This window comes from Tubulanus polymorphus, chromosome 8, assembly GCF_964204645.1.
Source record: "Tubulanus polymorphus chromosome 8, tnTubPoly1.2, whole genome shotgun sequence".
Taxonomy (NCBI): Eukaryota; Metazoa; Nemertea; class Palaeonemertea; order Tubulaniformes; family Tubulanidae; genus Tubulanus; species Tubulanus polymorphus.
The window spans coordinates 51,874-78,152 of NC_134032.1; the positions used below are offsets into that span (position 1 = coordinate 51,874).

A 26,279-nucleotide genomic window follows, 5' to 3' on the forward strand; every position below is an offset into this window, starting at 1 on the left:
ATATTAAGCTATCATTCTATGTCTCACGTGGTCACCCTGTGTGATAGGCCTCACGTATAAAAGACTTCCAGTTATGTGTCCGTATATGTTCCCGGAATTCAGACCAAAAACGACCTTTTGGGCACGAGGCCCTTGTGACTCGTGTGGAAATATAATAATGATCACTAAATTGAGATTCTCAGAGACAGACGGCAGATGGATTCCTAATATTAGTCGATAATTTACCTCGCGTCCGACCCAGACGGGAATCCCTATGATCATCGCGGGAACTGCGATTCCAGCAACGAGTCCGATACCGACCGGAGCGCCAACTAACGTGACAAGTTGCCACAATATCTTCTTCTTTCGGCTCCATGGCTTTTTACCCCAGAAAGTGCAGCCAGACGGACTGAAAATCAACATAATCGACTAAATTATTACTCAATTTCTAAGGACTTATAAACCTTTATCATCGATTAAAGGCCGAGCTCGGGTTTACAAGGAAGGACCATAAATATCAATGGATTTATTCTATCACTTGCAACCATTTGATTCAGAGCTCTGACAACTAGAGAATCGCCAGTTGCATAGTCATGGCTTAGACTTAAGACTACTCTAAGACCAACTTAGTTAATAATATAACCAATCTAACAACTTAAGACCAGGGCCCTGTTTCACAAAAAAGTTAAACTCAAATTCTTGGTGTAATTGCCATTGGTTACTTCATTTCTTCAATGAACACAACAATTCAAACTTAACCGTTTAAGCCTTAAACTTTTTCGTGAAACTGCACCCAGTCCCAAGATTTAAGACCACCATTATAACATCATTAGAGCAATTCACAAAAATCATATCAAATATTCGATATAAATAAGAGTAACTAAACGAACCTGATCTAAACATCACCTTCTTTTGAGTAGAATAAACAAAACTCTAGCGTTACGCCTACATCTGAAATAATACAAAACACTGAAAATCATTTTTTTCATACAAGACTTAACGGTAAATTGGTTCGGACTTAGAGCAGGGAACACTATATGAATTTATTCCCACACCGTCTGAAATTACAGATTTCACAATGAAATTTGCAGCGTGTTCGTTGCTCAGCAGCAGGTGAATCACAACATTCAAACATGTTTGATATTTCCACAGTTAATTTCATTGCAGCCAAATTTTTGTTCAGTCCCAAACACAGTATATTGAGCCGCAATCTTTGACAAGCTTTCAAATCATGACGGCATCAATGATTTGAGAACGGCGCTGAAAACCTGCTTGGATTTTGGTTAACTCGGTTTTAAAACACCACTGAAACTGGTTTCTAGAGGTCTGTGATTAGGGCCTAAGATATATCTACCTGAATTGAGGGATCACTTGTTCACTTCATCGCCAAACAGTTATTCCTTGAACTTCCTGATGACTGCAGTTATTCAGTAGAGCATCACCCTGAAATAAATATAGAAACCTGTCAGAGAAATCACTCTAAAATCCAGGGTATCCGCTGGGTCAAATGCTCCATCTGTATTGATAGTAATAGTTTAGGCCTCGATCCACTCTTTATGTTATTGATACTTTTTACTGCGGTGAGGGCTAGTGGTTAGAGCCAGGTCATGGGTTCGATCCCCGTTGTGTCCTCGGGCAAGACACTTATCCTCACTGCCTCTCTCCACCCAGGAGTAAATGGGTACCTGGCCTGATAGAAGACTCCTGAGCGCTTGTTAGCAGCTCGGTGTTACTTCTCAAAAGGGAGAGATGACTGATACATGTTAGAGTATTAAAATTGGCCGGGGTAATAATACCGAAAAATGTAAAGCGCTCTGAGCAGCCTGGCTGGATTTAGCACTATATAAGACACATATTAATATTATTATTATTACTGAATGATGATGGTTTTACAGCACGCATCAGTGAATAGAGATTGCTGCTGCTCGTGGGGTTAAACCGGACTGTTTTATGTCGCTCTCCATCTCGAATCACCTTCATACATCACAAGTATTCGATTCATAAGTAAATTTACTTACTGTATTTCAATGTTGAAATGGTTTGAACACATTCTGTCGCTTCTGCGTTGAAAGAGAAGCTTCTAAATATTTCAAGTGAAAATTGCGCCATCATTCTTAATTGGGACATACTCCACTTGGGAGGGCTAGTTCTGTAGACCGCGGAGATCGAGGTCGACTCGGACTCAGGCTTTGCGCTCCGAGCACCAACTAAAGAGTTCACGGTTCTAGCCGCGGATGGCTTTAGGTACCGCTCCGGATTACTAGCGGGGTAATGAATTCCACGGAATTAGCAATACGTAGCAATTCTAGTGAACTTCCGAGCTATAGTTCGAATAAAACATTCTAAAATTATTCCCAATTAATGAAACAATCAAATGATCTTTTAAGTTGAATTGGTGACTCACAACACGTATTTAACCTAATAGTTTTTTCAGCGGGGCTCGGCCGACAGTATCGACAAGTTTTGTATTTCTGTAACAAATATCTATGAAATATTTTGCTCAAATAAACTCATTCTGTTATCATATCGATGAAAATAAGTGAAGTTATTCATTTCAGTATGAAATTTGGCTCTGTTTTGAGAAATTACTATTTTTCCAAAAACGGATCCAGAATATCACCTTGCCATCACCATGACAACGCACCAGTCAAAACAAACAACAATCATTCAGAAATGAAGCCCTGTAGATTATTGAAATTGGTTTCATGTTTCTTTACTTTGGTTGAGTAGATTCTGGATGATGCAAAGTTAACTAGAGACACTGGTTTTATCAAAATCAACTCTGGAAGACAGTGCCAATCCTGGAAGGGTTTTAACAGTCACTCAGATATTGTGTTCCACTGCATTCAGATCAAACCAACAGTTCACACTCAACTTGAGAAATATTTTGTGTTAATCTAAAATGCATTTCACGTTTATTTTGACTCAAGATATAAATTTCTAAATTTCCAATAGATGGCGTCTGTGATATACAGTTTAATCCAATACGAATACGTATTCGTATTAATCCAATAATTTGGTGGTTCAGCAGAAATCCAATAGGTGGCGATCATGTCGTAGTAACTATTCATCAGTATATATCAGACACCCTGGTCTATCATCTGATCAGAATCACTGGGTTTGAACTTGGGACATCCTACAAATCCTCTAAACAGCATGAAACATCACAGTCATTTAGAATCAATAATTCATTCATTTGACGCGCAGTCAATTTCAGGTGTAGACGTGTCGCAGGTTTCAGTTATTGAGATCCTCCTCCATTAGACTGAAAATAAATCAAACAACATTCATTATAACATCATTAGAGCAATTCACAAAAATCGTATCAAATATTCGATATAAATAAGAGTAACTAAACAAACCTGATCTAAACATCACCTTCTTTTGAGTAGAATAAACAAAACTCTAGCGTTACGCCTACATCTGAAATAATACAAAACACTGAAAATCATTATTTCTTCATCAGATAAAAAATGAAAACAGATTCAACAAGATTCAAAATGCTTTTAGTGCCAAGAATTTTCAGTGTTACAATCTTTTTTCATACAAGACTTAACGGTAAATTGGTTCAGACTTAGAGCAGGGAACACTATATGAATTTATTCCCACACCGTCTGAAATTACAAATTTCACAATGAAATTTTCAGCGTGTTCGTTGCTCAGCAGCAGGTGAATCGCAACATTCAAACATCTTTGATATTTCCACAGTTAATTTCATCGCAGCAAAATTTTTGTTTAGTCCCAAACACAGTAAATTGAGCCGCAATCTTTGATAAGCTTTCAAATCATGACGGCATCAATGATTTGAGAACGGCGCTGAAAACCTGCTTGGATTTTGGTTAACTCGGTTATAAAACAACACAGTTTTTAACTTCGAAACTGTTTCTACAAATCTACTGTGGGTTTTTTATTCGTCGACTAAAATTGGTGCAACGCCGTGCATATCACAGCAGTTTGTGTCAGTTGCGATCGAAAGCAACTGTTGGCCTACCGTAGGCCGGAGTAGAACACGGGCAACTAGCCGGTCAGGCTTGCGACGAGTCGGTAGGGGTCGGGTTGCTGTCGCAAGCCGGGCTTACGTTGAACAGATAGAGCAGCAACTGGCGGCCTCTCGTAGGCCGTTAATCGGCGATAAACCCAGTTGTGTCGGTAGGCATCGCGTTGCTTGTCGACATAAGTCAGCCTTAATCCTGCTTTCTCAGAGAACTGCTCTTCCTTCTCCATGAGATTTTCCTAAATCTGCACCCGTACGTTCGCCGTGCCCTTCTCCAATTTTCCAGGGGATCCTCGTGATTCGTGAGATTGTAGTCGGGAAAATCTCTTACCTGTTTTGGAATCCGCTCGGTCCGGCAACGGCGCTTCCCGATAAACTACCGTTTAAACTGGAGCCAGCAATCGCTCTGTTACTGGCCGATTAGCGATCGCTCTCATCGCGGATTATCCCGACTCGGTCGATGTGGTTTCCGCTAGCGCTAAGACTGCCAGTCATAGCCATAGACATCTCACCGATACTAGGTCCGATACTGGGGTTCGCTACCCGGTGACTGGTCGTTTCTATACTGTGAGAATCAGCTACAACAAATATAAACATTCACTCATACTAGTACTGAACTAACTTAAATGACGTCATAGGGGGATTTATATAGCAGCCACACCAGACAACATGGCTTTATCAGTTAATCCCCCTATGACATCATCAAATTATCTTTCTCTTTCTGGCAAGTCTATATAAAACGTAGAAAAGTTGGCCACCTCCAATAAATCCGCCTATGACATCATCAAATTATCCCTTCAGATTCCTAGAAAGACAGCTGATTCCGGACCCTGCCCTATATGAAAAGTATGGTTTAAGTACTTACGGGCGTAAGGCCCCGATGGGCCACTTCCTTCGTTTTTTTCGAACTCAAATCGAACTCCGCCCGGAGTCAGTCGTCGATACGCCGCAACCACCGCTGCGACACAGCGATATCGGAACCACGCCGTAAACATACGCCAATAATATCGGTACACCGATACCAACGGCTAAACTAGCGACAACTGGCGCTACGATAACAGACGCAGTTACACCACCGGCTATTACCATATTCCTCTTGTGCTGTGGTAGGTGACCGTAACGTGTGTGTAACTGAAACACAAGATAAACACATGAGAAATAGCATTTTTCATAGTAAAAATCTCGCCTGTGGTGGATTTAGGTTCCAATTTCTGTTTCTGACTAGCGCCATCAAGCGAGTAATTTCAGAACTTGAATTTGTCGATATCCTGTATTTCACCCGATAAGCCTTATCCTATGTCCTTGTCATTACGGTTAAATGACAGTAACCACTTGATACAGTTTATGCGCAGTGTTTAGAACTAGGATTTTGACAAATCAAATCAATAAGGATTTATTATTTCTAAGTGTTGGTTATTCAACGTCACTCTGTGAATTCAATTCGAATACAGTCTATATTCAATCCCAGTTTTTGGCTATATTCAATTATTGAAAAACTGGGATTGGGATTGACTGGAATTGACTTTGTATTGAGTTTAACAGTTGTGTGGGTTTAGTTTCGACATGAAAGGACATTTCAAAGGACATAATGATATCTGTAATGAGGCATTCAATAAATGAACACTTTGAATCCCAGTTCATCTGTTTGGGTTAAATTCCTTTAGTTCAAAAATTTCCTCAAATTGAAAAACTGTAGTCAGAAAGCTGACCTATCACACATATTAAGCTATCATTTTATGTCTCACGTGGTCACCCTGTGTGGTAGGCCTCACGTATAAAAGACTTTCAGTTATGTGTCCATGCGTATATGTTCTCGGCATTCAGACCGAATATGACCTTTTGGGCACGAGGCCCTTGTGACTCGTGTGGAAATATAATAATGATCACTAAATTGAGATTCTCAGAGACAGACGGCAGATGGATTCCTAATATTAGTCGATAATTTACCTCGCGTCCGACCCAGACGGGAATCCCTATGATCATCGCGGGAACTGCGATTCCAGCAACGAGTCCGATACCGACCGGAGCGCCAACTAACGTGACAAGTTGCCACAATATCTTCTTCTTTCGGCTCCATGGCTTTTTATCCCAGAAAGTGCAGCCAGACGGACTGAAAATCAACATAATCGACTAAATTATTACTCAATTTCTAAGGACTTATAAACCTTTATCATCGATTAAAGGCCGAGCTCGGGTTTACAAGGAAGGACCATAAATATCAATGGATTTATTCTATCACTTGCAACCATTTGATTCAGAGCTCTGACAACTAGAGAATCGCCATGTGTGCAGGGGCCAGTTGCATAGTCATGGCTTAGACTTAAGACTAGTCCAAGACCAACTTAGTTCTATAGCTAATCTAACAACTTAAGACCAGTCCCAAGATTTAAGACCACCATTATAACATCATTAGAGCAATTCACAAAAATCATATCAAATATTCGATATAAATAAGAGTAACTAAACGAACCTGATCTAAACATCACCTTCTTTTGAGTAGAATAAACAAAACTCTAGCGTTACGCCTACATCTGAAATAATACAAAACACTGAAAGTCATTTTTTTCATACAAGACTTAACGGTAAATTGGTTCAGACTTAGAGCAGGGAACACTACATGAATTTATTCCCACACCATCTGAAATTACAGATTTCACAATGAAATTTGCAGCGTGTTCGTTGCTCAGCAGCAGGTGAATCGCACCATTCAAACATGTTTGAGATTTCCACAGTTAATTTCATTGCAGCCAAATTTTTGTTCAGTCCCAAACACAGTATATTGAGCCGCAATCTTTGACAAGCTTTCAAATCATGACGGCATCAATGATTTGAGAACGGCGCTGAAAACCTGCTTGGATTTTGGTTAACTCGGTTTTAAAACACCACTGAAACTGGTTTCTAGAGGTCTGTGATTAGGGCCTAAGATATATCTACCTGAATTGAGGGATCACTTGTTCACTTCATCGCCAAACAGTTATTCCTTGAACTTCCTGATGACTGCAGTTATTCAGTAGAGCATCACCCTGAAATAAATATAGAAACCTGTCAGAGAAATCACTCTAAAATCCAGGGTATCCGCTGGGTCAAATGCTCCATCTGTATTGATAGTAATAGTTTAGGCCTCGATCCACTCTTTATGTTATTGATACTTTTTACTGCGGTGAGGGCTAGTGGTTAGAGCGTTCAGCTCTGGGAAGCCAGGTCATGGGTTCGATCCCCGTTGTGTCCTCGGGCAAGACACTTATCCTCACTGCCTCTCTCCACCCAGGAGTAAATGGGTACCTGGCCTGATAGAAGACTCCTGAGCGCTTGTTAGCAGCTCGGTGTTACTTCTCAAAAGGGAGAGATGACTGATACATGTTAGAGTATTAAAATTGGCCGGGGTAATAATACCGAAAAATGTAAAGCGCTCTGAGCAGCCTGGCTGGATTTAGCACTATATAAGACACATATTAATATTATTATTATTACTGAATGATGATGGTTTTACCGCACGCATCAGTGAATAGAGATTGCTGCTGCTCGTGGGGTTAAACCGGACTGTTTTATGTCGCTCTCCATCTCGAATCACCTTCATACATCACAAGTATTCGATTCATAAGTAAATTTACTTACTGTATTTCAATGTTGAAATGGTTTGAACACATTCTGTCGCTTCTGCGTTGAAAGAGAAGCTTCTAAATATTTCAAGTGAAAATTGCGCCATCATTCTTAATTGGGACATACTCCACTTGGGAGGGCTAGTTCTGTAGACCGCGGAGATCGAGGTCGACTCGGACTCAGGCTTTGCGCTCCGAGCACCAACTAAAGAGTTCACGGTTCTAGCCGCGGATGGCTTTAGGTACCGCTCCGGATTACTAGCGGGGTAATGAATTCCACGGAATTAGCAATACGTAGCAATTCTACTGAACTTCCGAGCTATAGTTCGAATAAAACATTCTAAAATTATTCCCAATTAATGAAACAATCAAATGATCTTTTAAGTTGAATTGGTGACTCACAACACGTATTTAACCTAATAGTTTTTTCAGCGGGGCTCGGCCGACAGTATCGACAAGTTTTGTATTTCTGTAACAAATATCTATGAAATATTTTGCTCAAATAAACTCATTCTGTTATCATATCGATGAAAATAAGTGAAGTTATTCATTTCAGTATGAAATTTGGCTCTGTTTTGAGAAATTACTATTTTTCCAAAAACGGATCCAGAATATCACCTTGCCATCACCATGACAACGCACCAGTCAAAACAAACAACAATCATTCAGAAATGAAGCCCTGTAGATTATTGAAATTGGTTTCATGTTTCTTTACTTTGGTTGAGTAGATTCTGGATGATGCAAAGTTAACTAGAGACACTGGTTTTATCAAAATCATCTCTGGAAGACAGTGCCAATCCTGGAAGGGTTTTAACAGTCACTCAGATATTGTGTTCCACTGCATTCAGATCAAACCAACAGTTCAGACTCAACTTGAGAACTATTTTGTGTTAATCTAAAATGCATTTCACGTTTATTTTGACTCAAGATATAAATTTCTAAATTTCCAATAGATGGCGTCTGTGATATACAGTTTAATCCAATACGAATACGTATTCGTATTAATCCAATAATTTGGTGGTTCAGCAGAAATCCAATAGGTGGCGATCATGTCGTAGTAACTATTCATCAGTATATATCAGACACCCTGGTCTATCATCTGATCAGAATCACTGGGTTTGAACTTGGGACATCCTACAAATCCTCTAAACAGCATGAAACATCACAGTCATTTAGAATCAATAATTCATTCATTTGACGCGCAGTCAATTTCAGGTGTAGACGTGTCGCAGGTTTCAGTTATTGAGATCCTCCTCCATTAGACTGAAAATAAATCAAACAACATTCATTATAACATCATTAGAGCAATTCACAAAAATCGTATCAAATATTCGATATAAATAAGAGTAACTAAACAAACCTGATCTAAACATCACCTTCTTTTGAGTAGAATAAACAAAACTCTAGCGTTACGCCTACATCTGAAATAATACAAAACACTGAAAATCATTATTTCTTCATCAGATAAAAAATGAAAACAGATTCAACAAGATTCAAAATGCTTTTAGTGCCAAGAATTTTCAGTGTTACAATCTTTTTTCATACAAGACTTAACGGTAAATTGGTTCAGACTTAGAGCAGGGAACACTATATGAATTTATTCCCACACCGTCTGAAATTACAAATTTCACAATGAAATTTTCAGCGTGTTCGTTGCTCAGCAGCAGGTGAATCGCAACATTCAAACATCTTTGATATTTCCACAGTTAATTTCATCGCAGCAAAATTTTTGTTTAGTCCCAAACACAGTAAATTGAGCCGCAATCTTTGATAAGCTTTCAAATCATGACGGCATCAATGATTTGAGAACGGCGCTGAAAACCTGCTTGGATTTTGGTTAACTCGGTTATAAAACAACACAGTTTTTAACTTCGAAACTGTTTCTACAAATCTACTGTGGGTTTTTTATTCGTCGACAAAAAGTGGTGCAACGCCGTGCATATCACAGCAGTTTGTGTCAGTTGCGATCGAAAGCAACTGTTGGCCTACCGTAGGCCGGAGTAGAACACGGGCAACTAGCCGGTCAGGCTTGCGACGAGTCGGTAGGGGTCGGGTTGCCGTCGCAAGCCGGCATATGTCGAACAGATAGAGCAGCAACTGGCGGCCTCTCGTAGGCCGTTAATCGGCGATAAACCCAGTTGTGTCGGTAGGCATCGCGTTGCTTGTCGACATAAGTCAGCCTTAATCCTGCTTTCTCAGAGAACTGCTCTTCCTTCTCCATGAGATTTTCCTAAATCTGCACCCGTACGTTCGCCGTGCCCTCCTCCAATTTTCCAGGGGATCCTCGTGATTCGTGAGATTGTAGTCGGGAAAATCTCTTACCTGTTTTGGAATCCGCTCGGTCCGGCAACGGCGCTTCCCGATAAACTACCGTTTAAACTGGAGCCAGCAATCGCTCTGTTACTGGCCGATTAGCGATCGCTCTCACCGCGGATTATCCCGACTCGGTCGATGTGGTTTCCGCTAGCGCTAAGACTGCCAGTCATAGCCATAGACATCTCACCGATACTAGGTCCGATACTGGGGTTCGCTAACCGGTCACTGGTCGTTTATATACTGTGAGAATCAGCTACAACAAATATAAACATTCACTCATACTAGTACTGAACTAACTTAAATGACGTCATAGGGGGATTTATATAGCAGCCACACCAGACAACGTGGCTTTATCAGTTAATCCCCCTATGACATCATCAAATTATCTTTCTATTTCTGGCAAGTCTATATAAAACGTAGAAAAGTTGGCCACCTCCAATAAATCCCCCTATGACATCATCAAATTATCCCTTCAGAATCCTAGAAAGACAGCTGATTCCGGACCCTGCGCTATATGAAAAGTATGGTTTAAGTACTTACAGGCGTAAGGCCCCGATGGGCCACTTCCTTCGTTCTCTTCGAACTCAAATCGAACTCTGCCCGGAGTCAGTCGTCGATATGCCGCAACCACCGCTGCGACACAGCGATATCGGTACCACGCCGTAAACATACGGCTAAACTAGCGACAACTGGCGCTACGATAACAGACGCAGTTACACCACCGGCTATTACCATATTCCTCTTGTGCTGTGGTAGGTGACCGTAACGTGTATGTAACTGAAACACAAGATAAACACATGAGAAATAGCATTTTTCATAGTAAAATTTGCGATAAAAATCTAGCGCGTGGTGGATTTAGGTTCCAATTTCTGTTTCTGACTAGCGCCATCAAGCGAGTAATTTCAGAACTAGAATTTGTCGATATCCTGTATTTCACCCGATAAGCCTTATCATATGTCCTTGTCATTACGGTTAAATCACAGTAACCACTTGATCTGGTTTATGCGCAGTGTTTAGAACTAGGTCAATTTCAGGTGTAGACGTGTCGCAGGTTTCAGTTATTGAGATCCTCCTCCATTAGACTGAAAATAAATCAAACAACATTCATTATAACATCATTAGAGCAATTCACAAAAATCATATCAAATATTCGATATAAATAAGAGTAACTAAACGAACCTGATCTAAACATCACCTTCTTTTGAGTAGAATAAACAAAACTCTAGCGTTACGCCTACATCTGAAATAATACAAAACACTGAAAATCATTATTTCTTCATCAGATAAACAATGAAAACAGATTCAAAATGCATTTAGTGCCAACAATTTTCAGGCTTAAAATTTTTTTTCTCATACAAGACATAACGGTAAATTGGTTCAGACTTAGAGCAGGGAACACTATATGAATTTATTCCCACACCGTCTGAAATTACAGATTTCACAATGAAATTTGCAGCGTGTTCGTTGCTCAGCAGCAGGTGAATCGCAACATTCAAACATGTTTGATATTTCCACAGTAAATTGAGCCGCAATCTTTGACAAGCTTTCAAATCATGATGGCATCAATGATTTGAGAACGGCACTGAAAACCTGCTTGGATTTTGGTTAACTCGGTTTTAAAACACCACTGAAACTGGTTTGTAGAGGTCTGTGATTAGGGCCTAAGATATATCTACCTGAATTGAGGGATCACTTGTTCACTTCATCGCCAAACAGTTATTCCTTGAACTTCCTGATGACTGCAGTTATTCAGTTGAGCATCACCCTGAAATAAACATAGAAACCTGTCAGAGAAAGCACTCTAAAATCCATGGTATCAGAGGGTCAAATGCTCCATCTGTATTGATAGTAATAGTTTAGGCCTCGATCCACTCTTTATGTTATTGATACTTTTTACTGCGGTGAGGGCTAGTGGTTAGAGCGTTCAGCTCTGGGAAGCCAGGTCGTGGGTTCGATCCCCGTTGTGTCCTCGGGCAAGACTCTTATCCTCACTGCCTCTCTCCACCCAGGAGTAAATGGGTACCTGGCCTGATAGATGACTCCTGAGCGCTTGTTAGCAGCTCGGTGTTACTTCTCAAAAGGGAGAGATGACTGATACATGTTAGAGTATTAAAACTGGCCGGGGTAATAATACCGAAAAATTTAAAGCGCTCTGAGCAGCCTGGCTGGATTTAGCACTATATAAGACACATATTAATATTATTATTATTACTGAATGATGATGGTTTTACAGCACGCATCAGTGAATAGAGATTGCTGCTGCTGCTCGTGGGGTTAAACCGGAGTGTTTTATGTCGCTCTCCATCTCGAATCACCTTCATACATCACAAGTATTCGATTCATAAGTAAATTTACTTACTGTATTTCAATGTTGAAATGGTTTGAACACATTCTGTCGCTTCTGCGTTGAAAGAGAAGCTTCTAAATATTTCAAGTGTAAATAGCGATTTATTCGTCCGCCATGCTGGTTCTGCAGACCGCGCAGCTCGAGGTCGACTCGGACTCAGGCTTTGCGCTCCGAGCACCAACTAAAGAGTTCACGGTTCTAGCCGCGGATGGCTTTAGATACCGCTCCGGATTACTAGCGGGTAATGAATTCCACGGAATTAGCAATACGTAGCAATTCTAGTGAACTTCCGAGCTATTGTTCGAATAAAACATTCTAAAATTATTCCCAATTAATGAAACAATCAAATGATCTTATAAGTTGAATTGGTGACTCACAACACGTATTTAACCTAATAGTTTTTTTCAGCGGGGCACGGCTGAGAGTATCGACAAGTTTTGTATTTCTTTAACAAATATCTGTGAAATTTTTTGCTAAAAATTCATTCTGTTATTATATCGATGAAAATAAGTGTAGTTATTCATTTCAGTATGAAATTTGGCTCTGTTTTAAGGAATTACTATTTTTCCAGACATCGGATCCAGAATATCACCTTGCCATCACCATGACAACGCACCAGTCAAAACTAAACAACAATCATTCAGAAATGAAGCCCTGTAGATTCTTAAATTTGGTTTAAAGTTTCCCTATTTTGGTTGAGTAGATTCTGAATGATGCAAAGTTTACTAGAGACATTGGTTTTATCAAAATCATCTCTGGAAGACAGTGCCAATCCTGGAAGGGTTTTAACAGTCACTCAGATATTGTGTTCCACTGCATTCAGATCAAACCAACAGTTCACACTCAATTTGAGAACTATTTTGTGTTTATCTAAAATAAATTTCACGTTTATTTTGACACTCAAGATATAAATTTCTAAATTTCCAATAGATGGCGTCTGTGATATACAGTTTAATCCAATACGAATACGTATTCGTATTAATCCAATAATTTGGTGGTTCAGCAGATATCCAATAGGTGGCGATCATGTCGTAGTAACTATTCATCAGTATATATCAGACACCCTGGTCTATCATCTGATCAGAATCACTTGGTTTGAACCTGGGATATCCCTCCAAATCCTCTAAACAGCATGAAACATCACAGTCATTTAGAATCAATAATTCATTCATTTGACGTGCAGTCAATTTCAGGTGTAGACGTGTCGCAGGTTTCAGTTATTGAGATCCTCCTCCATTAGACTGAATATAAATCAAACAACATTCATTATAACATCATTAGAGCAATTCACAAAAATCATATCAAATATTCGATATAAATAAGAGTAACTAAAACAAACCTGATCTAAACATCACCTTCTTTTGAGTAGAATAAACAAAACTCTAGCGTTACGCCTACATCTGAAATAATACAAAACACTGAAAATCATTATTTCTTCATCAGATAAAAAATGAAAACAGATTCAACAAGATTCAAAATGCTTCTAGTTCCAAGAATTTTCAGTGGTACAATTTTTTTGTCATACAAGACTTAACGGTAAATTGGTTCAGACTTAGAGCGGGGAACACTATATGAATTTATTCCCACACCGTCTGAAATTACAAATTTCACAATGAAATTTGCAGCGTGTTCGTTGCTCAGCTGCAGGTGAATCGCAACATTCAAACATGTTTGATATTTCCACAGTAAATTGAGCCGCAATCTTTGACAAGCTTTCAAATCATGACGGCATCAATGATTTGAGAACGGTGCTGAAAACCTGCTTGGATTTTGGTTAACTCGGTTTTAAAACACCACAGTTTTTAACTTCGAAACTGTTTCTACAAATCTACTGTGGGTTTTTTATTCGTCGACTAAAAGTGGTGCAACGCCGTGCATATCACAGCAGTTTGTGTCAGTTGCGATCGAAAGCAACTGTTGGCCTACCGTAGACCGGAGTAGAACACGGGCAACTAGCCGGATACGGCTTGCGACGAGTCGGTAGGCGTCGGGTTGCCGTCGCAAGCCGGCATATGTCGAACAGATAGAGCAGAAACTGGCGGCCTCTCATAGGCCGTTAATCGGCGATAAACCCAGTTGTGTCGGTAGGCATCGCGTTGCTTGTCGACATAAGTCAGCCTTAATCCTGCTTTCTCAGAGAACTGCTCTTCCTTCTCTTTGAGATTTTCCTAAATCTGCACCCGTACCTTCGCCGTGCCCTTCTCCAATTTTCTCAGGGGATCCACGTGATTCGTGAGATTGTAGTCGGGAAAATCTCTTACCTGTTTTGGAATCTGCTCGGTCCGGCAACGGCGCTTCCCGATAAACTACCGTTCAAACTGGAGCCAGCAATCGCTCTGTTACTGGCCGATTAGCGATCGCTCTCATCGCGGATTATCCCGACTCGGTCGATGTGGCTTCCGCTAGCGCTAAGACTGCCAGTCATAGCCATAGACATCTCACCGATACTAGGTCCGATACTGGGGTTCGCTACCCGGTCACTGGTCATTTCTATACTGTGAGAATCAGCTACAACAAATATAAACATTCACTCATACTAGTACTGAACTAACTTAAATGACGTCATAGGGGGATTTATATAGCAGCCACACCAGACAACATGGCTTTATCAGTTAATGACATCATCAAATTATCCCTTCAGAATCCTAGAAAGACAGCTGATTCCGGACCCTGCGCTATATGAAAAGTATGGTTTAAGTACTTACGGGCGTAAGGCCCCGATGGGCCACTTCCTTCGTTCTGTTCGAACTCAAATCGAACTCCGCCCGGAGTCAGTCGTCCATACGCCGCAACCACCGCTGCGACACAGCGATATCGGTACCACGCCGTAAACATACGCCAATAATATCGGTACACCGATACCAACGGCTAAACTAGCGACAACTGGCGCTACGATAACAGACGCAGTTACACCACCGGCTATAACCATATTCCTCTTGTGCTGTGGTAGGTGACCGTAACGTGTATGTAACTGAAACACAAGATAAACACATGAGAAATAGCATTTTTCATAGTAAAATTTGCGATAAAAATCTAGCGCGTGGTGGATTTAGGTTCCAATTTCCGTTTCTGACTAGCGCCATCAAGCGAGTAATTTCAGAACTTGAATTTGTCGATATCCTGTATTTCACCCGATAAGCCTTATCATATGTCCTTGTCATTACGGTTAAATGACAGTAACCACTTGATACAGTTTATGCGCAGTGTTTAGAATTAGGATTTTGACAAATAAAATCAATAAGGATTTATTACTTCTAAGTGTTGGTTATTCAAGGTCACTCTGTGAATTCAATTCGAATACAGTCTATATTCAATCCCAGTTTTTGGCTATATTAAATTATTGAAAAACTGGGATTGGGATTGACTGGAATTGACTTTGTATTGAGTTTAACAGTTGTGTGGGTTTAATTTCAACATGAAAGGACATTTCAAAGGACATAATAATATCTGTAATGAGGCATTCAATAAATGAACACTTTGAATCCCAGTTCATCTGTTTGGGTTAAATTCCTTTAGTTCAACAATTTCCTCAAATTGAAAAACTGTAGTCAGAAAGCTGACCTACCACACATATTCAGCTATCATTTTATGTCTCACGTGGTCACCCTGTGTGATAGGCTTCACGTATATAAGACTTCCAGTTATGTATCCATGCGTATATGTTCTCGGCATTCAGACCAAAAACTACCTTTTTGGGCACGAGGCCCTTGTGACTCGTGTGGAAATATAATAATGATCACTAAATTGAGATTCTCACAGACAGACGGCAGATGGATTCCTAATATTAGTCGATAATTTACCTTGCGTCCGACCCAGACGGGAATCCCTATGATCATCGCGGGAACTGCGATTCCAGCAACGAGTCCGATACCGACCGGAGCGCCAACTAACGTGACAAGTTGCCACAATATCTTCTTCTTTCGGCTCCATGGCTTTTTATCCCAGAAAGTGCAGCCAGACGGACTGAAAATCAACATAATCGACTAAATTATTACTCAATTTCTAAGGACTTATAAACCTTTATCATCGATTAAAGGCTAAGCTCGGGTTTACAAGGAAGGACCATAAATATCAATGGATTTATTCTATCACTTGCAACCATTTGATTCAGAGCTCTGACAACTAGAGAATCGCCATGTGTGCAGGGGCCAGTTGCATAGTCATGGCTTAGACTTAAGACTAGTCCAAGACCAACTTAGTTCTATAGCTAATCTAACAACTTAAGACCAGTCCCAAGATTTAAGACCACCATTATAACATCATTAGAGCAATTCACAAAAATCATATCAAATATTCGATATAAATAAGAGTAACTAAACGAACCTGATCTAAACATCACCTTCTTTTGAGTAGAATAAACAAAACTCTAGCGTTACGCCTACATCTGAAATAATACAAAACACTGAAAATCATTATTTCTTCATCAGATAAAAAATGAAAACAGATTCAACAAGATTCAAAATGCTTTTAGTGCCAAGAATTTGTTACAATTTTTTTTCATACAAGACTTAACGGTAAATTGGTTCAGACTTAGAGCAGGGAACACTATATGAATTTATTCCCACACCGTCTGAAATTACAGATTTCACAATGAAATTTGCAGCGTGTTCGTTGCTCAGCAGCAGGTGAATCGCAACATTCAAACATGTTTGATATTTCCACAGTTAATTTTGTCGCAGCAAATATTTTTGCTAAGTCCCAAACACAGTAAATTGAGCCGCAATCTTTGACAAGCTTTCAAATGACGATGGCATCAATGATTTGAGAACGGCGCTGAAAACCTGCTTAGATTTTGGTAAACTCGGTTTTAAAACACCACTGAAACTGGTTTCTAGAGGTCTGTGATTAGGGCCTGAGATATATCTACCTGAATTGAGCGATCACTTGTTCACTTCATCGCCAAACAGTTATTCCTTGAACTTCCTGATGACTGCAGTTTATTAGTAGAGCATCACCCTGAAATAAACATAGAAACCTGTCAGAGAAATCACTCTAAAATCCAGGGTATCAGCAGGGTCAAATGCTCCATCTGTATTGATAGTAATAGTTTAGGCCTCGATCCACTCTTTATGTTATTGATACTTTTTACTGCGGTGAGGGCTAGTGGTTAGAGCGTTCAGCTCTGGGAAGCCAGGTCATGGGTTCGATCCCCGTTGTGTCCTCGGGCAAGACTCTTATCCTCACTGCCTCTCTCCACCCAGTAGTAAATGGGTACCTGGTCTGATAGATGACTCCTGAGCGCTTGTTAGCAGCTCGGTGTTACTTCTACCCAGGGAGAGATGACTGATACATGTTAGAGTATTAAAACTGGCCGGGGTAATAATACCGAAAAATGTAAAGCGCTCTGAGCAGCTTGGCTGGATTTAGCACTATATAAGACACATATTAATATTAATATTATTACTGAATGATGATGGTTTTACAGCACGCATCAGTGAATAGTGATTGCTGCTGCTGCTCGTGGGGTTAAACCGGAGTGTTTTATGTCGCTCTCCATCTCGAATCACCTTCATACATCACAAGTATTCGATTCATGAGTAAATTTACTTACTGTATTTCAATGTTGAAATGGTTTGGATACAATCTGACGCATCTAGGTTGAGAGAGAAGCTTCTAAATATTTCAAGTGAAAATAGCGATTTATTCGTCCGCCATGCTAGTTCTGCAGACCGCGCAGCTCGAGGTTGACAAGGACTAAGGCTTTGCGCTCCGAGCACCAACTAAAGAGTTCACGGTTCTAGCCGCGGATGGCTTTAGATACCGCTCCGGATTACTAGCAGGGTAATGAATTCCATGGAATTAGCAATACGTAGCAATTCTACTGAACTTCCGAGCTATTGTTCGAATAAAACATTCTAAAATTATTACAAATTAATAAAACAATCAAATAATCTTTTACGTTGAATTGGTGACTCACAACACGTATTTAACCGAATAGTTTTTTCAGCGGGGCACGGACGAGAGTATCGACAAGTTTTGTATTTCTGTAACAAATATCTGTGAAATTTTTTGCTCAAATAAACTCATTCTGTAATCATATCGATGAAAATAAGTGAAGTTATTCATTTCAGTATGAAATTTGGCTCTGTTTTCAGGAATTACTATTTTTCCAAAAATCGGATCCAGAATATCACCTTGCCGTCACCATGACAACGCACCAGTCAAAACAAACAACAATCATTCAGAAATGAAGCCCTGTAGATTATTGAAATTGGTTTCAAGTTTCTTTATTTTGGTTGAGTAGATTCTGAATGATGCAAAGTTTACTAGAGACACTGGTTTTATCAAAATCATCTCTGGAAGACAGTGCCAATCCTGGAAGGGTTTTAACAGTCACTCAGATATTGTGTTCCACTGCATTCAGATCAAACCAACAGTTCAGACTCAATTTGAGAACTATTTTGTGTTTATCTAAAATAAATTTCACGTTTATTTTGACTCGAGATATAAATTTCTAAATTTCCAATAGATGGCACCTGTGATATACAGTATATTCGTATTAATCTAATAATTTGGTGGTTCAGCAGTTATCCAATAGGCGGCGATCATGTCGTAGTAACTATTCATCAGTATATATCAGACACCCTGGTTTATCATCTGATCAAAATCACTGGGTTTGAACTTGGGACATTTCTTACAAATCCTCTAAACAGCATGAAACATCACAGTCATTTAGAATCAATAATTCATTCATTTGACGCGCAGTCAATTTCAGGTGTAGACGTGTCGCAGGTTTCAGTTATTGAGATCCTCCTCCATTAGACTGAAAATAAATCAAACAACATTCATTATAACATCATTAGAGCAATTCACAAAAATCATATCAAATATTCGATATAAATAAGAGTAACTAAACGAACCTGATCTAAACATCACCTTCTTTTGAGTAGAATAAACAAAACTCTAGCGTTACGCCTACATCTGAAATAATACAAAACACTGAAAATCATTATTTCTTCATCAGATAAAAAATGAAAACAGATTCAACAAGATTCAAAATGCTTTTAGTGCCAAGAATTTGTTACAATTTTTTTTCATACAAGACTTAACGGTAAATTAGTTCAGACTTAGAGCGGGGAACACTATATGAATTTATTCCCACAGCGTCTGAAATTACAGATTTCACACCAGAATTTTCAGCCTGTTCGTTGCTCAGCCGCAGGTGAATCGCACCATTCAAACATGTTTGATATTTCCACAGTTAATTTCATTGCAGCAAAATTTTTGTTTAGTCCCAAACACAGTAAATTGAGCCGCAATCTTTGACAAGCTTTCAAATCATGACGGCATCAATGATTTGAGAACGGTGCTGAAAACCTGCTTGGATTTTGGTTAACTCGGTTTTAAAACACCACAGTTTTTAACTTCGAAACTGTTTCTACAAATCTACTGTGGGTTTTTATTCATCGACTAGAAGTGGTGCAACGCCGTGCATATCACAGCAGTTTGTGTCAGTTGCGATCGAAAGCAACTGTTGGCCTACCGTAGGCCGGAGTAGAACACGGGCAACTAGCCGGATACGGCTTGCGACGAGTCGGTAGGGGTCAGGTTGCCGTCGCAAGCCGGCTTATGTCGAACAGATAGAGCAGCAACTGGAGATTGTAGTCGGGAAAATCTCTTACCTGTTTTGGAATCCGCTCGGTCCGGCAACGGCGCTTCCCGATAAACTACCATTCAAACTGGAGCCAGCAATCGCTCTGTTACTGGCCGATTAGCGATCGCTCTCATCGCGGATTATCCCGACTCGGTCGATGTGGCTTCCGCTAGCGCTAAGACTGCCAGTCATAGCCATGGACATCTCACCGATACTAGGTCCGATACTGGGGTTCGCTACCCGGTCACTGGTCGTTTCTATACTGTGAGAATCAGCTACAACAAATATAAACATTCACTCATACTAGTACTGAACTAACTTAAATGACGTCATAGGGGGATTTATATAGCAGCCACACCAGACAACATGGCTTTATCAGTTAATCCCCTTATGACATCATCAAATTATCTTTCTCTTTATGGCTAGTCTATACAAAATGTAGAAAAGTTGGCCACCTCCAATAAATCCCCCTATGACATCATCAAATTATCTTTCTCTTTATGGCTAGTCTATACAAAATGTAGAAAAGTTGGCCACCGCCAATAAATCCCCCTATGACATCATCAAATTATCCCTTATGAATCCTAGAAAGACAGCTGATTCCGGACCCTGCACTATATGAAAAGTATGGTTTAAGTACTTACGGGCGTAAGGCCCCGATGGGCCACTTCCTTCGTTCTGTTCGAACTCAAATCGAACTCCGCCCGGAGTCAGTCGTCGATACGCCGCAACCACCGCTGCGACACAGCGATATCGGTACCACGCCGTAAACATACGCCAATAATATCGGTACACCGATACCAACGGCTAAACTAGCGACAACTGGCGCTACGATAACAGACGCAGTTACACCACCGGCTATAACCATATTCCTCTTGTGCTGTGGTAGGTGACCGTAACGTGTGTGTAACTGAAACACAAGATAAACACATGAGAAATAGCATTTTTCATAGTAAAATTTGCGATAAAAATCTAGCGCGTGGTGGATTTAGGTTCCAATTTCTGTTTCTGACTAGCGCCATCAAGCGAGTAATTTCAGAACTTGAATTTGTCGATATCCTGTATTTCACCCGATAAGCCTTATCATATGTCCTTGTCATTACGGTTAAATGACAGTAACCACTTGATCTGGTTTATGCGCAGTGTTTAGAACTAGGTCAATTTCAGGTGTAGACGTGTCGCAGGTTTCAGTTATTGAGATCCTCCTCCATTAGACTGAAAATAAATCAAACAACATTCATTATAACATCATTAGAGCAATTCACAAAAATCGTATCAAATATTCGATATAAATAAGAGTAACTAAACAAACCTGATCTAAACATCACCTTCTTTTGAGTAGAATAAACAAAACTCTAGCGTTACGCCTACATCTGAAATAATACAAAACACTGAAAATCATTATTTCTTCATCAGATAAAAAATGAAAACAGATTCAACAAGATTCAAAATGCTTTTAGTGCCAAGAATTTTCAGGCTTAGAATTTTTTTTCTCATACAAGACTTAACGGTAAATTGGTTCAGACTTAGAGCGGGGAACACTATATGAATTTATTCCCACACCGTCTGAAATTACAGATTTCACAATTAAATTTGCAGCGTGTTCGTTGCTCAGCAGCAGGTGAATCACACCATTCAAACATGTTTGATATTTCCACAGTAAATTGAGCCGCAATCTTTAACAAACTTTCAAATCATGATGGCATCAATGATTTGAGAACGGCACTGAAAACCTGCTTGGATTTTGGTTAACTCGGTTTTAAAACACCACTGAAACTGGTTTGTAGAGGTCTGTGATTAGGGCCTAAGATATATCTACCTGAATTGAGGGATCACTTGTTCACTTCATCGCCAAACAGTTATTCCTTGAACTTCCTGATGACTGCAGTTATTCAGTAGAGCATCACCCTGAAATAAACAGAAACCTGTGAGAGAAAGTTCTCTAAAATCCAGGGTATCCGCTGGGTCAAATGCTACATCTGTATTGATAGTAATAGTTTAGGCCTCGATCCACTCTTTATGTTATTGATACTTTTTACTGAATGATGGTTTTACAGCACGCATCAATGAATAGAGATTGCTGCTGCTCGTGGGGTTAAACCGGAGTGTTTTATGTCGCTCTCCATCTCGAATCACCTTCATACATCACAAGTATTCGATTCATAAGTAAATTTACTTACTGTATTTCAATGTTGAAATGGTTTGAAGACATTCTGTCGCTTCTGTGTTGAAAGAGAAACTTATAAATATTTCAAGTGTAAATAGCGATTTATTCGTCCGCCATGCTAGTTCTGCAGACCGCGCAGCTCGAGGTCGACTCGGCCGAGCACCAACTAAAGAGTTCACGGTTCTAGCCGCGGATGGCTTTAGATACCGCTCCGGATTACTAGCGGGGTAATGAATTCCACGGAATTAGCAATACGTAGCAATTCTAGTGAACTTCCGAGCTATTGTTCGAATAAAACATTCTAAAATTATTCCCAATTAATGAAAAAATCAAATAATCTTTTAAGTTGAATTGGTGACTCACAACACGTATTTAACCTAATAGTTTTTTCATCGGGGCACGGCTGAGAGTATCGACAAGTTCTGTATTTCTGTAACAAATATCTGTGAAATTTTTTGCTCAAATAAATTCATTCTGTTATTATATCGATGAAAACAACTGTAGTTATTCATTTCAGTATGAAATTTGGCTCTGTTTTGAGGAATTACTATTTTTCGAGACATCGAATCCAGAATATCACCTTGCCATCACCATGGCAACGCACCAGTCAAAACAAACAACATCATCAGTAATGAAGCCCTATAGATTCTTAAATTTCGTTTCAAGTTTCTTTATTTTGGTTGAGTAGATTCTGAACGATGCAAAGTTAACTAGAGACACTGGTTTTATCAAAATCATCTCTGGAAGACAGTGCTAATCCTGGAAGGGTTTTAACAGTCACTCAGATATTGTGTTCCACTGCATTCAGATCAAACCAACAGTTCAAACTCAATTTGAGAACTATCTTGTGTTTATCTAAAATGCATTTCACGTTTATTTTGACTCAAGATATAAATTTCTAAATTTCCAATAGATGGCGTCTGTGATATACAGTTTAATCCAATACGAATACGTATTCCTATTAATCCAATAATTTGGTGGTTCAGCAGATATCCAATAGGTGGCGATCATGTCGTAGTAACTATTCATCAGTATATATCAGACACCCTGGTTTATCATCTGATCAGAATCACTGGGTTTGAACTTGGGACATCCCTCCAAATCCTCTAAACAGCATGAAACATCAGTCATTTAGAATCAATAATTCATTCATTTGACGCGCAGTCAATTTCAGGTGTAGACGTGTCGCAGGTTTCAGTTATTGAGATCCTCCTCCATTAGACTGAATATAAATCAAACAACATTCATTATAACATCATTAGAGCAATTCACAAAAATCATATCAAATATTCGATATAAATAAGAGTAACTAAACGAACCTGATCTAAACATCACCTTCTTTTGAGTAGAATAAACAAAACTCTAGCGTTACGCCTACATCTGAAATAATACAAAACACTGAAAATCATTATTTCTTCATCAGATAAAAAATGAAAACAGATTCAACAAGATTCAAAATGCTTTTAGTGCCAAGAATTTGTTACAATTTTTTTTCATACAAGACTTTACAGTAAATTGGTTCAGACTTAGAGCAGGGAAAACTATATGAATTTATTCCCACACCGTCTGAAATTACAGATTTCACAATGAAATTTGCAGCGTGTTCGTTGCTCAGCAGCAGGTGAATCGCAACATTCAAACATGTTTGATATTTTCACAGTAAATTTCATCGCAGCAAAATTTTTGTTTAGTCCCAAACACAGTATATTGAGCTGAAATCTTTGACAAGCTTTCAAATCATGACGGCATCAATGATTTGAGAACGGCACTGAAAACCTGCTTGGATTTTGGTTAACTCGGTTTTAAAACACAACTGAAACTGGTTTGTAGAGGTCTGTGATTAGGGCCTTAGATATATCTACCTGAATCGAGGGATCACTTGTTCACTTCATCGCCAAACAGTTATTCCTTGAACTTCCTGATGTCTGCAGTTAATTAGTAGAGCATCACCCTGAAATAAACATAGAAACCTGTCAGAGAAAGCACTATAAAATCCAGGGTATCCGCTGGGTCAAATGCTACATCTGTATTGATAGTAATGGTTTATACTAGGCCTAGATTCACTCTTCATGTTATTGATACTTTTAACTGAATGATGGTTTTACAGCACGCATCAGTGAATAGAGATTGCTGCTGCTCGTGGGGTTAAACCGGAGTGTTTTATGTCGCTCTCCATCTCGAATCAGCTTCATACATCACAAGTATTCGATTCATAAGTAAATTTACTTACTGTATTTCAATGTTGAAATGGTTTGGAGACATTCTGACGCATCTTGGTTGAAAGAGAAGCTTCTAAATATTTCTAGTGTAAATTGCGATTGATTCGTTCGCCATCATTCTTAAATGGGACATACTCCACTTGGGAGGGCTAGTTCTGTAGACCGCGCAGATCGAGGTCGACTAGGACTCAGCGGCAAGAGCGCTCCGGACACCAACTAAAGAGTTCACGGTAGTGCCCGCGGTAGACTTTACACACCGCTCCGAATTGATAGTTGCGGGAAATAATACCACGAAATAAGGAATTTGTAGCGATTTCCGTGCAATAGTTCACAGAAAAATTATGTAAAAAATATTCCAAATTAAATACCAGTATTTCAAGCAAAGAAACTTTATAACTTGGTGACTCACAATAGATATTTCACCTAGTTTATCATCGGGGCGCGGCCGACAATATCGACTTAAGATTGAGCTACAATTTCGTTTCAAAAAAGTCCTGTAGAAAATTCCATCAACTAGATCACTTAAAAGCCAGACACTGTTTTTTAAGTGACTCATTTCTGGTCTAAAAAGCCAAATGAATCAGTGATATTTTTTATATTCGTTTGATACGTGTTTGATAATCGTGTCGAATTTCCTACTAAAATCCTGCAACAAACTGGTATCAATCTGAACGGGATAAATACGTTCAGACACAAACAACGTCCGATTGACTGGGAGTAAAACGGGACTTCCCGGTTGGAGTAAACATCTAACAGGTGGTGCTCCGGTAGATTTTGTGAAACAGCTGATGACATTTTCATGATCTTTAGACGAGTTTGATCGCCGTTATACCGTCGCTGAATGGCACCTATTGTGAAAACTGATTAGGTGTGAAGTGATGCAATGACATTCAGTTGAAAGTCAAACGACGAGAAGGGCTCCGAGACTGATGTAAACTTTACGAGAGGAATAAACTATTTTTTAGAAGGTATCAAGATGGATCTGGCACAGAGCCAAAGCCGGCAAACTGACTAATGAATTTTATTTCTGTGTTGTTGATAATCTCGCGAGACAAGCGCTAATATTGTATAAATCTAGTTTCGTTCTCGCGAGATTATCAACAATCCGGAAATAAAGTGCAACCTGATTTAGAAGGCCTGCCCGGCCCGGGGGCGCAAACCCTATTGATATTGATGAAAGCAAAATACTTGACTGTTTTTAGAGTAAATATACAGATATCTTTTCTTAATCTATTTATAGACTTATTCTGAAGAAGAGGAGAACACAAATAACAGTTATCATCATCATCATCATCATCTGTGCGGTCTGAAGTATCTAGAGGTCACCAAGACTCAACATTACCCCTTTCATATCATTCGAGGTCGAATTTTATATTTATGTGACAAATATCTATGAAATATTTTGCTCAAATAAACTCATTCTGTAATCATATCGATGATTATAAGTGTAGTTATTCATTTCAGTTTGAAATTCGGCTCTGTTTTGAGAAATTACTATTTTTCCTGACATCAGATCCAGAATATCACCATGCCATCACCATGACAATGCACAAGTCAAAACAAACAACAATCATTCAGAAATGAAGCCCTGTAGATTCTTAAATTTGGTTTGAAGTTTCCCTATTTTGGTTGAGTAGATTCTGAATGATGCAAAGTTTACTAGAGACATTCATCTCTGGAAGACAGTGCCAATCCTGGAAGGGTTTTAACAGTCACTCAGATATTGTGTTCCACTGCATTCAGATCAAACCAACAGTTCACACTCAACTTGAGAACTATTTTGTGTTTATCTAAAATGCATTTCACGTTTATTTTGACTCGAGATATAAATTTCTAAATTTCCAATAGATGGCGTCTGTGATATACAGTTTAATCCAATACGAATACGTATTCCTATTAATCCAATAATTTGGTGGTTCAGCAGATATCCAATAGGTGGCGATCATGTCGTAGTAACTATTCATCAGTATATATCAGACACCCTGGTTTATCATCTGATCAGAATCACTGGGTTTGAACTTGGGACATCCCTCCAAATCCTCTAAACAGCATGAAACATCAGTC

The 26,279-nt window shown here is 39.4% G+C and overlaps 3 protein-coding genes and 2 long non-coding RNA genes across 17 annotated transcripts in view; all 5 read right to left on the reverse strand.

Moving 5' to 3' along the window:
* Window positions 1-920: 920 nt before the first annotated feature.
* LOC141910222 (uncharacterized) lies at window positions 921-2,133 on the reverse strand. Its single transcript, XR_012619872.1, has 3 exons — window positions 1,998-2,133; window positions 1,334-1,422; window positions 921-930 (listed from the first exon to the last, which is right to left on the reverse strand). It is a non-coding gene; the product is annotated as an uncharacterized LOC141910222 (long non-coding RNA).
* A 753-nt stretch (window positions 2,134-2,886) lies between these two features.
* Window positions 2,887-12,602, reverse strand: LOC141910054 (E3 ubiquitin-protein ligase RNF19B-like). Of its 6 annotated transcripts, XM_074800757.1 has the most exons (10): window positions 12,248-12,602; window positions 11,565-11,653; window positions 11,068-11,128; window positions 10,826-10,970; window positions 10,429-10,665; window positions 9,895-10,141; window positions 4,839-5,104; window positions 4,305-4,551; window positions 3,342-3,402; window positions 2,887-3,244 (listed from the first exon to the last, which is right to left on the reverse strand). In XM_074800757.1, exons 7-8 carry the CDS (start codon window positions 4,966-4,968, stop codon window positions 4,394-4,396), a joined length of 288 nt encoding a protein of 95 aa, XP_074656858.1. In that variant the 5' UTR covers window positions 4,969-5,104; window positions 9,895-10,141; window positions 10,429-10,665; window positions 10,826-10,970; window positions 11,068-11,128; window positions 11,565-11,653; window positions 12,248-12,602; the 3' UTR covers window positions 2,887-3,244; window positions 3,342-3,402; window positions 4,305-4,393. The 6 variants fall into 6 exon arrangements, 5 of the variants coding, with proteins under 5 accessions (XP_074656858.1, XP_074656857.1, XP_074656861.1 ...); XM_074800756.1 differs by having other exon boundaries at window positions 10,429-10,970; XR_012619816.1 differs by lacking the exons at window positions 2,887-3,244; window positions 3,342-3,402; window positions 4,305-4,551; window positions 4,839-5,104 and adding exons at window positions 8,337-8,835; window positions 8,933-8,993 and having other exon boundaries at window positions 10,429-10,970.
* A 258-nt stretch (window positions 12,603-12,860) lies between these two features.
* Window positions 12,861-17,903, reverse strand: LOC141910056 (E3 ubiquitin-protein ligase RNF19A-like). 2 transcript variants are annotated; one of them, XM_074800762.1, is made up of 8 exons: window positions 17,787-17,903; window positions 17,103-17,191; window positions 16,559-16,619; window positions 16,036-16,198; window positions 14,941-15,206; window positions 14,497-14,743; window positions 13,575-13,635; window positions 12,861-13,476 (listed from the first exon to the last, which is right to left on the reverse strand). In XM_074800762.1, the coding sequence occupies exons 4-5, from the start codon at window positions 16,069-16,071 to the stop codon at window positions 14,985-14,987; spliced, it is 258 nt and encodes an 85-aa protein (XP_074656863.1). In that variant the 5' UTR covers window positions 16,072-16,198; window positions 16,559-16,619; window positions 17,103-17,191; window positions 17,787-17,903; the 3' UTR covers window positions 12,861-13,476; window positions 13,575-13,635; window positions 14,497-14,743; window positions 14,941-14,984. The 2 variants fall into 2 exon arrangements, with proteins under 2 accessions (XP_074656863.1, XP_074656862.1); XM_074800761.1 differs by lacking the exons at window positions 16,036-16,198; window positions 16,559-16,619; window positions 17,103-17,191; window positions 17,787-17,903 and adding an exon at window positions 15,367-15,402.
* A 760-nt stretch (window positions 17,904-18,663) lies between these two features.
* The window catches only part of LOC141909595 (E3 ubiquitin-protein ligase RNF19B-like), a 28,709-nt gene continuing 21,093 nt past the window's right edge, over window positions 18,664-26,279 (reverse strand). For 3 of the 7 annotated variants that reach the window (XM_074800080.1, XM_074800077.1, XM_074800079.1), the window contains 4 exons: window positions 20,474-20,739; window positions 19,858-20,104; window positions 19,096-19,156; window positions 18,664-18,998 (listed from right to left, as the gene is read on the reverse strand). Coding sequence is in view for 4 of the 7 variants with exons in the window: in XM_074800076.1 (XP_074656177.1) it covers window positions 19,947-20,104; window positions 20,474-20,603 (288 nt within the window). In the remaining 3 variants the exon portion in view is untranslated. Of the gene's footprint in view, window positions 18,999-19,095; window positions 19,175-19,857; window positions 20,105-20,473; window positions 21,045-21,141; window positions 21,203-21,648; window positions 21,738-22,009; window positions 22,148-26,279 lie in introns of those variants that run through there. The other 4 variants (XM_074800081.1, XM_074800076.1, XM_074800082.1 and 1 more) reach the window with 4 other exon arrangements.
* On the reverse strand, window positions 22,881-24,340 carry LOC141910196 (uncharacterized). The gene is made up of 4 exons (XR_012619862.1): window positions 24,227-24,340; window positions 23,859-23,947; window positions 23,316-23,376; window positions 22,881-23,218 (listed from the first exon to the last, which is right to left on the reverse strand). It is a non-coding gene; the product is annotated as an uncharacterized LOC141910196 (long non-coding RNA).